Source organism: Lethenteron reissneri, unplaced genomic scaffold (genome assembly GCF_015708825.2).
Source record: "Lethenteron reissneri isolate LAM-NWPU_2019-01 unplaced genomic scaffold, ASM1570882v1 scaffold_1825, whole genome shotgun sequence".
Taxonomy (NCBI): domain Eukaryota; kingdom Metazoa; phylum Chordata; class Hyperoartia; order Petromyzontiformes; family Petromyzontidae; genus Lethenteron; species Lethenteron reissneri.
Window position 1 is genome coordinate 1 of NW_026891581.1, and position 14,991 is coordinate 14,991.

The following is a 14,991-nucleotide window of genomic DNA, read 5'->3' on the forward strand; positions in this document are numbered from 1 at the left end:
TGTTTACAATCGCACCAGGTACCCATTGAAGGTTAGATCGACCGAGGGGAGACCGATGACCGGTTCAGATAATCGTCACCGGTGTTGGCCGCGAGCGGGAATTACAGAACACACACACACATCACATGCATATACCCAATGGGTACAATGACAATTTGGATGTCCCGGTATGAAACTTCTGTAGTCCTGCGTCCCATGATCACCGCCGTTTCCCCCTCTGCGGGAAATTTTCGCAGCGGAGGTCTAAGGAACCGTAATGGAGGGGGTCTTTTTTCGGGGGGCGGGGGGGTTAGATGGCGTCAATATGAGTGTGTCGTTAAACCTGCCACCACCCGAAAACGGCCAATTAGTAAGGCCTGTCACGTAAACACAACGTACCTGCAGCAGATGTTAAAGAGGGGCCCTAAAAAAAGAAAGCACTTAAATATTCAAACACAAATTTTTTTTACTTGCATAGTAAAGTAATTGTGTTTTTTTTTTCATTTGCTATTGAGCCAGATAATAATACAAATTGCTAACCTTAAACACCCAGTCGTTCATGAAAGTCGAAGGCAGTATAGTGCTATAGTAATAGAGCAAGTGCAGAATCACTGAACCGGAATTAATAGCCTGAAAGTGCGGGGCCCGTAGCTACATATGCAGCTACTTTTGCTCCTGGGATAATCCGGCACTGGCTGGGGACATGCAGGACCTCTTTCGGAAGCAGGAGCCAGCGATCACCCCCTCCCTGCCCGCCCTCGCCAAACCATTCCCACGTGCTGCGCGACATGGTAACAATTTCCAAGGCACGCCGTTTGCGAGGGCATGTATCGGATAATCTGCATTTGTGTTAACCTCTTGGGTTACCTGACTTCGATAAACAATTACAACTCTCTCTTTTTTTTGGTGTGTAAGAGGCTCGCTTCGTGATGTGTGCTTGGCACGTGCGTGCGTAGGGCGGTAGTTAGTGGTAGTTAGTGGTAGTTAATGGTAGTTAGCGGTAGTTAGCGGTAGTGTAGTGATAGTGTAGTGTAGTGGTAGTGCAGTGGTAGTTAGCGGTAGTGTAGTGGTAGTGTAGTGGTAGTTAGCGGTAGTTAGCGGTAGTGTAGTGGTAGTTAGTGGTAATTAGTGGTAGTTAGCGGTAGTGTAGTGGTAGTGTAGTGGTAGTGTAGTGGTAGTTAGCGGTAGTGTAGTGGTAGTTAGCGGTAGTGTAGTGGTAGTGTAGTGGTAGTTAGCGGTAGTGTAGTGGTAGTGGTAGTGTAGTGGTAGTGTAGTGGTAGTTAGTGGTAGTGTGTAGTGGTAGTTAGTGGTAGTGTGTAGTGGTAGTTAGTGGTAGTTAGTGGTAGTGTAGTGGTAGTGTAGTGGTAGTTAGTGGTAGTGTAGTGGTAGTGTAGTGGTAGTTAGCGGTAGTGTAGTGGTAGTTAGCGATAGTGTAGTGGTAGTTAGCGGTAGTTAGCGGTAGTGTAGTGGTAGTTAGCGGCAGTGTAGTGGTAGTTAGCGGTAGTTAGCGGTAGTATAGTGGTAGTTAGTGGTAGTTAGTGGTAGTATAGTGGTAGTGTAGTGGTAGTGTAGTGGTAGTGAGCGGACTTTGCTACGAACCCAGCGGCACGACTTCGATTTTCGCTCACAGCCATCACCGGTGACGATCATCTCAACCGGTTCCGGGCCTCCCCTAGGTCGACTCAGCCTCAAATGAGTACCTGGTGTGTAAAACATCAGCTGTGGAGACAAAGGCTACCAGGCGTGGTGCTGGTCACCCACCATGCCCACTTGGGCCCCCACCGGTCTGTTAACGTCTGTAGGGGTGTTCTTTGGTGGTGGTGGTGGTATTGGACGCAGCAAGTTGGCACAGTAGGGAGCACAGGTGGTGCATCTGCCAGTCATCTCCGTCAACCCGTGGCACCCGCTGGGTCTGTCCTGTGACCTGCCGGCAGCGAGAGCCTTCCGCACTTCCACGCCGACATCCTCAAAGTGCACCTAGCCTGGCACAGGCGCCTTGGCGCCGTCACCGGCTGTTGTTGTTGTTGTTGATGTGGTGGCGGTGCAGGTTCGCGCGAGGCCGCCTTCGCGTTCGCGGTGTCGTCGGCGGGCGTTGCGCACGCGGTGTCGCGCGCGTGCCGCGAGGGCGACCTGGCCACGTGCGGCTGCAGCCGCGCGGCGCGACCCGCGGCGCTGCCCCGCGACTGGCTGTGGGGCGGCTGCGGCGACAACGCCGAGTACGGCTACCGCTTCGCCAGGGAGTTCGTGGACGCGCGCGAACGCGAGCGGGGAGGAGGTGGAGGAGGAGCCGGTGGCGGCGGTGGTGGCGGACGATCGTCTCCAGAGTACGCGCGCGCCGTCATGAATCTGCACAACAACGAAGCCGGCCGGCGGGTGAGTAGGTGGGTGAGTGGGTGAGTGTGTGGGTGGGTGAGTGAATGGGTGCGTGGGTGGGTGAGTGGGTGGGTGAGTAGGTGGGTGAGTGTGTGGGTGGGTGAGTGTGTGGGTGGGTGAGTGGGTGGGTGGGCGAGTGGGTGAGTGGGTGAGTGTGTAGGTGGGTGGGTGAGTGTGGGTGGGTGAGTGTGTGAGTGGGTGAGTGGGTGAGTGTGTGGGTGGGTGAGCGTGTGGGTGGGTGAGTGGGTGGGTGAGTGTGTAGGTAGGTGAGTGTGTGGTTGAATGGGTGGGTGGTTGAATGGGTTGGTGGCTGGATGAATGAGTGGCTGAATGGGTGGGTGTAGGTAGGTGAGTGAGTGGGTGGGGGTGAGTGTGTAGGTAGGTGAGTGTGTGGGTGGGTGAGTGGGTGGGTGAGTGGCAGGATTATGAGTGACGTGGCTGTTGAGGTGCGCAGGCGGTGCAACTGCTCCGCGGCTCCCAAACCCCAGTAACATGCAAACGTTGGGCCAACGCTGGCACGTGGTTAGAAACGTCGGCCCAACGTCGTTAGCTCAGCGTTAGCCCAATGTGCCACGTTGACTGGGGGGTCGCGAGGGCTGTGACGAGTTGTGGGGCTGGGGAGGTGCAATGGGACAATGCCCCCCCCCCGCCCTGCCACGCAAACCGCGGCACGGCTCGCTGCCGACACGCAGATCCCCGGCTCTTTTAGGTGGGGGTTTAACGATGCATCGAATGTATCGACTCATATGCACACATTTGTTTAGCCCGTGTTGCATGTAAACGAGCTCACATTTGCTGCCAGTAGAGGCGACAATTCTTAACAACTCAACGGGGAATGCGGAATTTCCACCACTGGATCAGGACTGCGAAAAACGGGGCTGGCGGTGGTGATGGTAGTGATGATGGTGGTAATTATGGTGGTGAAGATGGTGGTGATAATTATGGTGGTGAAGATGGTGGTGGTAATTGTGGTGGTGAAGATGGTGGTGGTAATTGTGGTGGGGATGGTGATGATGCTGTTGGTGGTGGTGATGGTGGTAATTAAGGTGGTGATGATGGTGGTGGTGATGATGATGGTGGTGGTGATGATGGCGGTAGTGATGATGGGGGTGGTGATGGTGATGATGGTGGTGATGTTGGTAGTGGTAGTGATAATGGTGTTGGGGATAGCAATGGTGGTGGTGATGGTGGTGTTCGTGGTAATTATGGTGATGTTGGTGCTGATAGTGGTGATGATGGCGGTGGTGGTGATAATGATCTTGGTGGTGGTGGTGATGATGTTGGTGGTGATGATGGTAATGATGATGGTGGTGGTGGTGATGATGATGTTGGTGGTGACGGCTGTGGTGATCACGGCGTGGCACTGCAGGCGGTGTACAGCCTAGCGGACGTCGCGTGCAAGTGCCACGGCGTGTCGGGCTCCTGCTCGCTCAAGACCTGCTGGCTGCAGCTCGCCGACTTCCGTCGAGTCGGGACCGCCTCAAGGTGAGCGCAGCTGCCCAGAGGGGGTGGAGCGTGCAGGCGGTGACACTGCAGAGGGTGAGAGGCGAAGTGAGGCCACGGGGCCTCGGTTCATTCCATGCGCCACGGTGTCTGTCGCGCCAACCTCGTCACTTCATGCGATTTTACGCGGACCGTGTGGACGTGTGTTTATAATAATAGAATCAAACCCGAGCTGACTGAGACCCATCCTCTCTGGGTTTGGGACTGCAGTTGGACCAGTGGCCACATTGCCGGGTGCACAATGGGCGATTGGTCGTGGGTGGCGAGGATGGAGCAATCCACCGTCGGTTCGGTTCACAGCCATGAGTTTCCTCATGCGCTTCCTTCGTCTGACAAGATATTTTTTCCCAATATCGTGCAAATTTTCCACAGTTTATTTTTGCTTGTGTAGTGTCAACGATTCAGAGACAAAGTTTCTAGGAGGGACTTTCTTCATTAACAACTTCACTGTCTCGTCCACACACTCTCCACTGTAGCTCAACCTCGCCTGTACACAACCCTAGCCGTCAAACACTGACGGCACTGACTGAGATAGCCAACTACTCTCCTTCGAGCGCAACATCTAGCGAAGATGGCAGCGACGACGGCGACGAGATGAGAGCGACAACGAGACGAGTCCACTCCTAGAACCGGCAGCCACGAGCCCCCCCCCCCCTGCTTTCGGCTCCTTTTATGCTCCCCAGCGCGGCCTGGCTCCGCCCTGACCGCGCCTCCCTTCTCGAACTCGCTAGCAGGTTCCAGGGGCCTCCGAATGTGATCCTCCGTGACCCTTGCCCCAGTTCCTCCGCCCTGCCCACACCCCGTGCACGCCCTCACCGGCGTGTGCGCTGTCTGTCCACCACAGTTGCCGCTGCTGTCCACCAGCCGGCGCTATTACACTACACTTGGATAATTATCTATAGGACAGATACAAATCTATAGAGATAGTGAGCAATTCACGAATCTATAGAGATGCCGTGCTACTCATTACCCGGATGAAAGTTATTAATGCCCCTTGTGAACTGCACTTTAATTCTTTAATGAATGCATTTTGGATGTAGCTAACGAACGAGACATCATGAGCAATGATGATACATCAGCTGCACGTGACACTTATCACCAGAATTTTACGAGGCATCTTGCCTTGGTTGTGAGAAATTGCCATTCGGAACCAAAGACAATGATGGTGTGCTTCTATACAGCTATCATTCAGTCCATCCTCACCTCCTCCATCACCGTCTGGTACGCTGCTGCAACTGCCAAAGACAAGAGCAGACTGCAGCGTATCATCCGCACTGCTGAGAAGGTGATTGGCTGTAATCTACCAACCCTTGAGGACCTGCACACTTTGAGGACCCTGAAGCGAGCGAGGAAGATTGCGGACGATTCCTCGCACCCTGGATACTCTCTGTTCCAGCTACTCCCCTCCGGCAGAAGGCTGCGGTCCATCAAGACCAAAACCTCACGTCATAAAAACAGTTTTTTCCCATCTGCTGTTGGCCTCCTCAACAAGGCCAAGGGCTTAAAATGACTTTTACACTTAAAATGACTGTTACACTTACTATAACATTTTATCTACATAATTACACCTTTCCATACTTACAACGTGTAATCTTATTTGTATTTTTGTATTTTAAGATTGTTTAATACGGCTAATTAACATTTTACATTCGCATTTTATAAGGTCTACTTATTCATAATTTTAAAGATTTTAGCCCTTTGGTATTACTTATACTTTGTAACGTTAGTATAGTTAGAGTGTATACCTTTTATATAAGTTAAGATTCCTACTTGTTCAATGTATGCACCGTCCCGCCATAGTGAATTCCTTGTTTGTGCAAACTTACATGGCGATTAAAACCGTTTCTGATTCTGATTCTGAACGCTGCAGCTAGCAGTGCATCAACCTGTGTCAAAGGAATAATCCCAGGGAGATGACGTCGCTGAACACCGCTGGTGCACAGCCTGCAGTAGGCCTCGCTCTACACACTGGGCACGCAACTTCCAATAGAAAACAATGGGCCACTGTCATGTCTGTGATGGAGCCGATCGCCACCGGGACGCATTCGCCGGGAGGGCCCCTGCAACCATAGCCTAGTGGTGGCGCTAGGCCCAAGCAAACCGAGCAAACACACGCCAGGGTCCCAAGCAGCTCGGGGGGCCCCAGATGAACTCAATAACCACTCGGCTCCTCCTCACCTGTCACGCGCTATGACGACGATGATGATGACGACGATAACGACGACGACCGTGGTGGCGCCTGCAGGAAAAGTACGACGGAGGTGCTGCCATGAGGCTGGTGAGCCGCAAAGGGAGCGGTGGCGCTGGTGCCGCTGGTGGCGCCGGTGGCGGCGGCGGCGGCGGGCGGTCGTCTCCGCAGCTGGAGCCCGTGAACGGGCGCTTCACGCCGCCCACGCAGGACGACCTCGTCTACTTGGACGCGAGCCCCGACTACTGCACGTACGACGAGACGCGCGGCATCGCCGGCACGGTGGCGCGCCAGTGCAACCGCACGTCCGAGGGCACCGACGGTTGCGAGCTCATGTGCTGTGGCAGAGGATACGACCACTACAAAGGTGACAAAATCCTTGCATTTTCCCTTCGCTGTCTCTGTCGCATTTGAGTGTAAGCAAATTTCTGGAATAAGGGAAAGTTAATTTTTTGTTCAAATATGGTGCGGCTGAAACTCGACTTCGAGCCCATGATCCAAAAGGTGCCGGCTCATTGACCCTGACACAGCCACTACGATTCAGCCAAGCCACTCGGCTAGCTGCAGAAGCTTAAACTTATCTCGCTCCCATACGGATTCTTCATCTGGTGACGTAACGGTGATCGCATGAATTGGGATAAAAATTGGGGACATATAATGACAACAACAACAACAAATTATCTCTCCGGCGTGCGTTCGGGGGTCGGTACCACACGTTCGCCCGGCACGATGTCTGACGTTTCGCCTCACGCCCGCTGCATTCCCCTCCTCCCCAGCCACGGTGGTAGAGCGATGCCACTGCAAGTTCCACTGGTGCTGCTACGTCAAGTGCAGGATGTGCACAGAGATCGTCGACCGATTCGTCTGCAAGTAGCCGGCACGGCCCCCACGGCTCCCACGGCCCCCACGGCCCCACGGCCCCTACGGCCGCCCCGGTTTGGCCGAGCGACGCCGTGGCCCCAGCGCCCTCCCGCCCCGGCGTCTCCACGTCGCCAGAACCCCAACGCCTTCTCTCTCGACGGGCCGGACGTCAATAATGCAGCCGGCCCGCACGCAAACCCCCACTCGGCGTCAGCCACGAGCCCGGCGCGTGGCTTCAGCTGCGGACTGGCTGCTACTCGTCGCGTGCCACCTGCAGCTCCGGGCTAGCAGCGACTCGGACAAGATTTCTACACCCGGTACACCACATCCATCGGCTACCAGTCACGTGCCACCTGCAGCTCCGGGCTAGCAGCGACTCGGACAAGATTTCTACACCCGGTACACCACATCCATTGGCTACCAGTCACGTGCCACCTGCAGCTCCGGGCTAGCAGCGACTCGGACAAGATTTCTACACCCGGTACACCACATCCATTGGCTACCAGTCACGTGCCACCTGCAGCTCCGGGCTAGCAGCGACTCGGACAAGATTTCTACACCTGGTACACCACATCCATCGGCTACCAGTCACGTGCCACCTGCAGCTCCGGGCTAGCAGCGACTCGGACAAGATTTCTACACCCGGCACACCACATCCATCGGCTACCAGTCACGTGCCACCTGCAGCTCCGGGCTAGCAGCGACTCGGACAAGATTTCTACACCCGGCACACCACATCCATCGGCTACCAGTCACGTGCCACCTGCTACTCCAGTCTACTAGTGACCCGGAAGATATTCAGCAAGAAATTGAAGCCCCCGGTGTTATCGCAACAACAGAAAGGCTCAGGTTACCGTCGCCTGTATTATTATTATTGTAATTATCGTCGCTATTATTTGTGGCACTGTTTTTTGTTGTTGTTGCAACTCGACTGAGAAAGTTGATTGGTCTATAAACTGGCAGCAGCTACTGCCTTGCCTTTTTTGGTGTCGCCAAAAGCCAACATCTGAAGGGGCCAGGATATCAACCAACACCAGCCGTCGGCTACCTCCGGCTGCCCCCCGGCGTTCTGAAGGCACCACGTTGTGAAATGCCTTCTCCAACTGTGAGTCGTTCAGTCATGAGCTGGCGCCCCCCTCCCCGCCCCTCTCTCTCTCTGCTCCGGAGAGGGCCTCCATTCCAAACACTTGAAACGGCCATTGGGGGCTTAACTTCAGCCCGGATCTGTCCGGGGATTAGCGACCCATAAAATATTTCCCCACCCGGCACACCACATCCAGTATCTATATATCTCTCTTGCTACGGCCGTGGCTACCCACCTACTGCTCCGGTCTACCGGCGACCCACCGGCAGATATTCGGTGCGCAATCGAGGAACCCGGTTGCGACGAACACATTGCCCGCTGTGAGGCAGCGCGAACGGCGTTCACTTGCGGCGAGGCGTTTGCGACGCCGCCGCCACTTCCGCCAGGTGCCCGGGGACACTCGCGACAGCTTCGCTCTGGCGACCGTCGGCAGATGGTAGACGGCCGTTCTGTCGCGAGCTGCTGTTGGCGACGTCGCCCATGGGGGAGAGCGCCGAGCCGGTCGGCTGCAAGCGGTCGGTCGACGTTTTTCCAGTCGCCGCTGTGTACGAGGGAGAGGCGTCACCCGCTGTCGATATTTTTTTTCGTCCGTCAGACTGTGAAACGCGGTTGGACTTGCGCGGCGCTGCGGCGGGTGGAGAGCGACTTACTCGCGAGGTCAAACACCGAGGTCGGGGGTCGTCAGAAGCCCAACATCATCATCATCATCCTTCCAGGCTTATTAAAATGAGTACCGCTTTGTGGGAAGTCAACAAACGGGTAGTCCCGTGGAGAGACTGATGCCCCCCCCCCCCCCTCCTCCTGGCATGGAAATGTTGAATTTAGTCCACTGGCTCAGGGCCACCAATTGATGTGACGGGCCCCACCATCTTGCTCGTCTGCTCGAGCAGGGAGACACTCCTGGACGCTTAAAAGTGTTTTTGTCTTTTCAAGAACAAACGGGAAAACCATCGTCACGGGGCTCAATCGGGATCCGTCGTGGGCACGTTGTGATTGAGCTATCGGTGAGCTGCGGTTTGCAATATGGAAGGGATCGTTGTACAAACATTTTTTGTCGCTCACATTCTTAACTTATCGAGCCGAATTTAATCTTGGAAAGTATAAAATTCCTGCATGGCAACAGCCGTTTCAAATACACAATGTGTCTATATGTAATTGTATGCATGCTAACTAACAGTATGTAGGAGACGGTATATACTGTGTACGACAAGTTTCTTAAATCCCTTCCTCGCCCACCCCAGCCAGCAGTAGGCGGTGGGGTACAGTGTGGGTAACTCCCCCACCTCTTTCAAATCGTCTGGCCGCTGCGGTAGCGTGGGAGCAGGACCCTTGAGAGGCGTTTCTCTGGAGCTCCCACTAGCGGAGAGACCCTTCCACCAGCAGTGGTCTGAGCAGGCAATTGCAGGGCAGCGCCTTGGGCGCCACGGTGGCGAGATGTTATCTCCATCGCCTGGTGTGCAGGAGGTCGTGTGTTCGATCCCGACCCTGACACCTGCTGCTGTATATTTGCAGTTTGCGCGTCTCTCCACCAATGGCCACGTGGATTTTGATCCGTGTCCTCGGGTTTTTTCCCTCCACGTTGAGAATGAACATCACGAGTACAGAGGATTTGGCTTTTATAAATTCCCACCTGATAGGTCACTTCGTTGAGCTATCATTTGTGGCCAGGTCGCTTCTGAAAAAGGGATAAACAGCTGAGTGGGCCTTACATGGTAAAATCAAATAAATATGTAAATAGCAAAAATAAAAAAAATACTTTGCCACCCCTTACTCTGTACAAGGGGCAGTCAACAATATGGAGAATGAGAAGCACGGTATTTGTAAGCTTCATTTACAAGACCCCCTCTATTTATGTCCCAAACACAACGGTGACGTGCGCGATTGCGTTACCATGCTGTACACAGTTAACCGTGGGGTATGTACGTGCGTCAAGTCACGACCTGTTCTCACAACTTATTGAATGCCTCTTGTTTAAATACATTCATATCCTGCCGAGGGATGGCGGCGTGGAGCGGTGGCACAGTGGTTGGCACACCGTGCTATGAATCCAGCAACCTGAGATTGATGCCCGGGGTCAAGGCGAATTGACCGACTTCAACTCGCCAATACCGCACTGACCAGAAGTGGTGAAACGCGGACAAACGACCCCTATGACCGACTCGGGTGTGCGGAAGCCATTCATCCCAAAGCGCTGAACATTATCTTCATCATTATCATCTTCATTATTATTATGACGTATCCTGTATAAAACATCAACTTGGCACACACACATTGTGAATATTGGACTCCTACGCACGGACGCACGCACGCACGCAGTCACCCTCTCAGGCAAACGTACCCACAGTCACCCCCTCAGGCACACAGACTCACCCACAGTCACCCCCGTTTTGGACGTCTTGTTGTTTGCATGGATGGTCTCTCGTACCCGCCGTGCAACCGCTACTGTGTATAAAAACTTATAATTTGTATTTCATTGTACCAGGTCAGGCTCCACTGAGCTGTGTAGCTCTTCTTCAGAAGCGACCTGGTCAACACAAACGAGAGCTCAACGAAATGGCTCATCATCATCATCACGTGGGAATGCATCGCAGCCAAATACTCTAAACGCGTGATGTTGGTTCTAAACGTGGAGAAAAAACCGGAGGACCGGGAGAACAAACCTACGTGACCACGGGGAGAGAGACGTGCAAACTACAACTATGCAGCAGGCGTCAGGGTCGGGATCGAACCCACGACCTCCTGTGTATAAAAATCCACACTACTCGAGTAACCCTGAAACAGGTGAAGCTTGCGAAATAAAGCGGCCTAGTTTCAGAGAACACGACTCTCCCCGTGCGTTCACTTCACATCGCTCGATACGGCATTAGGAATTGTGAGGCCTGATTCGTGCGTTTGGCAGAAATCATCATGGCCGAGTATGTTGCACCTACTACCCAGGGTCCCAATTCGACAAGTGACGCCGCAAGTTACTAAATTGGGGATTATAAAGTTTAACACGTAGTAGCAGGCTTTCACGACCAATATTATCCATGAGAGGTTCTTTTTTGGGTTCGATCGCGTAAATATAAATGTGTCGGTGAACCCCCCACCACCCCACACAGCCAATCAGTAAGGTGTGCCATGTAAACAAAACATGCCAATTAGTTACCAGCTCGGCACACCGGTGTGTGTTGGAGAGTAAACCCACTACAGCATTTACCATTTGAGTGCCGTGACGTTTCGCTGGTAATGACAACAACGGGCAGCATCATCAGGCGACAGCCAGAGTTGTGGAGAAATCCTCCTCCTGTTTTGGTCTTAAATAGACAGGGGGTGTGATGACGTCACTTGTGAGCCAAGCAAGTGCGAAGAGCTGGGTGGGGGGTGTTAAATGTATTCATATAAATTACTACGGATATCTATTATTGGTTGGGTTATTCACATTTAACCCACACACATAATGTGCATTGTGTATGATGTATGTACATCCTGCCGTCTTTGAGTCCAACAATCGCAATACGTGCTATTGGCTGCTCACAGTTAATCACCATCGACGTATGGTGACCTGTATAGGCACGCACTTAAACCCAGCGTCGTGTAACTTGATAATAATACACAGCAGCAGCAGCGGCGGCGGCGGCGGCGGCGATCATCGCCCCCTACTCGCAGACTCACGGCCCCAGGTCACTGCAGGCATGATGCTCATCCTGGTCTCTGGAGTTGTCTCACCAGCTGGCTAAGCAAAGAAAATCTCAACTTGAAACTTTGGTTTTTAAGTAAAAAGGCGTCGATTCGGCAATTGTTTTTTGTTCGCGTGCCAAACTCGCCCCTCGGCCACCACGTGAAGTTCTCCGTCGTGTCGCCGCCTTGTGATTGGTCCACGTGAGGTTTTGTCACGGCCGGGGGCTAATTGAGGGCACTCCGCCTACCTGGAAATGAAAATACAAACCCCCCGTGGAGTATAAGGTCGCATATCCGACTCCCTTTATACTGGGTAAAGGTAATGGGGTATAGGTACTGGGTATAGGTACTGGGTATAGGTACTGGGTATAGGTAAAGGGTACAGGTAATGGGTATAGGTACTGGCTACAGGTAATGGGGTATAGGTACTGGGTACAGGCAATGGGGTATAGGTACTGGGTATAGGTACTGGGTACAGGTACTGGGTACAGGTAATGGGTATAGGTACTGGCTACAGGTAATGGGGTATAGGTACTGGGTACAGGCAATGGGGTATATGTACTGGGTATAGGTACTGGGGTTTAGGTACTGGGTATAAGTAATGGGGTATAGGTACTGGGTATAGATACTGGGGTTAAGATACTGAGTTATAGATACTGGGTATAGGTACTGGGTTTAGGTACTGGGTATAGATACTGGGTATAGATACTGGGTATAGGTACTGGGTATAGGTACTGGGGTTTAGGTACTGAGTTATAGATACTGAGTTATAGACACTGGGTATAGGTACTGGGTATAGATGCTGGGTATAGATGCTGGGTATAGGTACTGGGAATAGATGCTGGATATAGATACTGGGTATAGATACTGGGGGTTAGGTACTGAGTTATAGATACTGAGTTATAGATACTGGGTATAAGTACTGGGTATAGATGCTGGGTATAGATGCTGGGTATAGATACTGGGGTTTAGGTACTGGGAAAGGATGATAGAAAGGAGACTGAGGAAGCGGTGGATATTGACGAGAGTCAGTTTGGATTCAGACAGGGAAGGTCAACAATGGATGCAATCTTTGCTCTGAGAGCATTGATGGAGAAGTTCAGAGAGAAGAAACGGGACTTGCATGTGGTGTTTAGTGATCTAGAGAAAGCGTACGACAGGGTGGCTAGAGAGCTCATCTGGTGGTGTATGAGAAGAGGTATTCCTGGAGGTATATGTCCAGCTGATCCAGGGTGTGTATGAAGGAGGGAAAATGCACGTGGGAAGCAGCAGTGGGGTGTCGAAGACCTTTCAAGTCACAACGGGAGTGAAGCGAGGTTGCACCGAGCCTCTTTCCTGTTCATCCTGGTGCTGGACACACTAATGAGAGATATTCAGAGGGAGAGTAGTGAAAGATGATTTTAAGATCTGGGTGCAAAAGATTGAAGTGAATGGGTTGAGGATCAGTCGGACAAAGACGGAGTACATGGTGGCAAATGTCAGTGGAAATAATGCAGGAGGGGTATTGCAAATTGGAAGTGACCAGTGAATGAAGACGAACGAGTTTAAGTAGCTGGGTAGAACGATGTGGGTGCTGAAGGATCACTAGAAGGAGGAGAGATGAGAACAAGAGCAAGGGCTGGGTAGCTGACATGGCGAGAGATGAGAACAAGAACAAGGGCTGGGTAGCTGACATGGTGAGAGATGAGAACAACAGCAAGGGCTGGGTAGCTGACATGGTGAGAGGTGAGAACAACAGCAAGGGCTGGGTAGCTGACATGGCGAGAGATGAGAACAACAGCAAGGGCTGGGTAGCTGACATGGTGAGAGATGAGAACAACAGCAAGGGCTGGGTAGCTGACATGGTGAGAGGTGAGAACAACAGCAAGGGCTGGGTAGCTGACATGGCGAGAGATGAGAAGAACAGCAAGGGCTGGGTAGCTGACATGGTGAGAGGTGAGAACAACAGCAAGGGCTGGGTAGCTGACATGGCGAGAGATGAGAACAGCAGCAAGGGCTGGGTAGCTGACATGGTGAGAGATGACAACAAGAACAAGGGCTGGGTAGCTGACATGGCGAGAGATGAGAACAACAGCAAGGGCTGGGTAGCTGACATGGTGAGAGATGACCGGTGTGGTGTGCGATAAGAGGGCCCCACGGTGGTGGGGGCGGTGCTGTTGTATGGGGCCGAGAAAGAGAGATGAGGATGTTGCGGTGGATGTTGGGTTTAACAAGGACAGGGTGAGAAATGGATTAGTGAGAGGAAGACTCAAGGTGGTAGAAATCACAGAGCAGATGAGAGAGGAAAGGCTGTGGGCGTGGTTCGGTCATGTGGAGCGACAACGGGGAAATTATGTGGGTCAGAAGGTGCAAGTGATGCAAGTGGAAGGAAAGAGATCAAGAGGAAGTCAGAAGAAGAGGTGGGGCGATGTGGTTCCGATCGGACATGGTCGCCCGAGGAGCGGAAGGAGAGATGGCGCAGGGCAGGGCAGCGTGGAGAAGGTTGGCAAGGACAGCGGAACACCCGGCATGAGTGAGGCAAGCGCGTGGAAGAAGAAGGTACAAATACTGGCTATACATACTGGGGTATAGGTACTGGGGTATAGGTACTGGGGTATAGGTACTGGGGTATAGGTAATGGGTATAGGTACTGGGGTATAGGTACTGGGGTATAGGTACTGGGGTATAGGTACTGGGGTATAGGTACTGGGGTATAGGTAATGGGTATAGGTACTGGGGTATAGGTACTGGGGTATAGGTACTGGGGTAAAGGTACTGGGGTATAGGTACTGGGGTATAGGTAACGGGTATAGGTACTGGGGTATAGGCACTGGGGTATAGGTACTGGGGTATAGATAACGGGTATAGGTACTGTTATTAGGTACTGGGTTAGAGGTATTCGGCACATGTGGGCATGTGAAAAGGTTACATAAGTGAACGCCTGTACAACAATGCATTGCGTCGAGCACGCGGCCGTGCTACCGAGGCGAGCGGACGCTCTCGAGGCGAGGGGCGCTTTGCCGCGTGCGCGACCATCGCTGATGCGCGTCGACAGCGCGTCGACACGCAGCAGCGACGAGCAAAGCGCCGCACCGGCGGGCGTCAGATCGAGGTTGCGCGTGGGCGCTTCATCGGCGTCGGGTCGGATGTGCGACGCTTTGCGCCGTCTCCCGTTTGGCCGGCGACATCCTCGCGTCTGACTATTTGTGGTGGAGCCATCCGTCCGCGTGGTTCCATTTTCACAATGCAGAAGTACTTTGCGGGTGTTTTTTGTTAGTATCAACATTGTACGGTTTAGTAAAAGCAGGTATTTATTTACTCCGGTTTTGTTGTTGTTTTCTTTACGCCGCGTTTACAGATACTG

At 52.9% G+C, this 14,991-nt stretch overlaps 1 protein-coding gene across 1 annotated transcript; it reads left to right on the forward strand.

The window, feature by feature from the left end:
• Positions 1-2,026: 2,026 nt before the first annotated feature.
• On the forward strand, positions 2,027-10,739 carry LOC133339326 (protein Wnt-5b-like; the record flags this gene model as incomplete). The annotated part of the gene is made up of 4 exons (XM_061547443.1): positions 2,027-2,352; positions 3,722-3,827; positions 6,090-6,410; positions 6,820-10,739. Coding segments are annotated over 4 exons (851 nt in total), but the record flags the coding sequence as incomplete, so codon positions are not given.
• Positions 10,740-14,991: the final 4,252 nt, after the last annotated feature.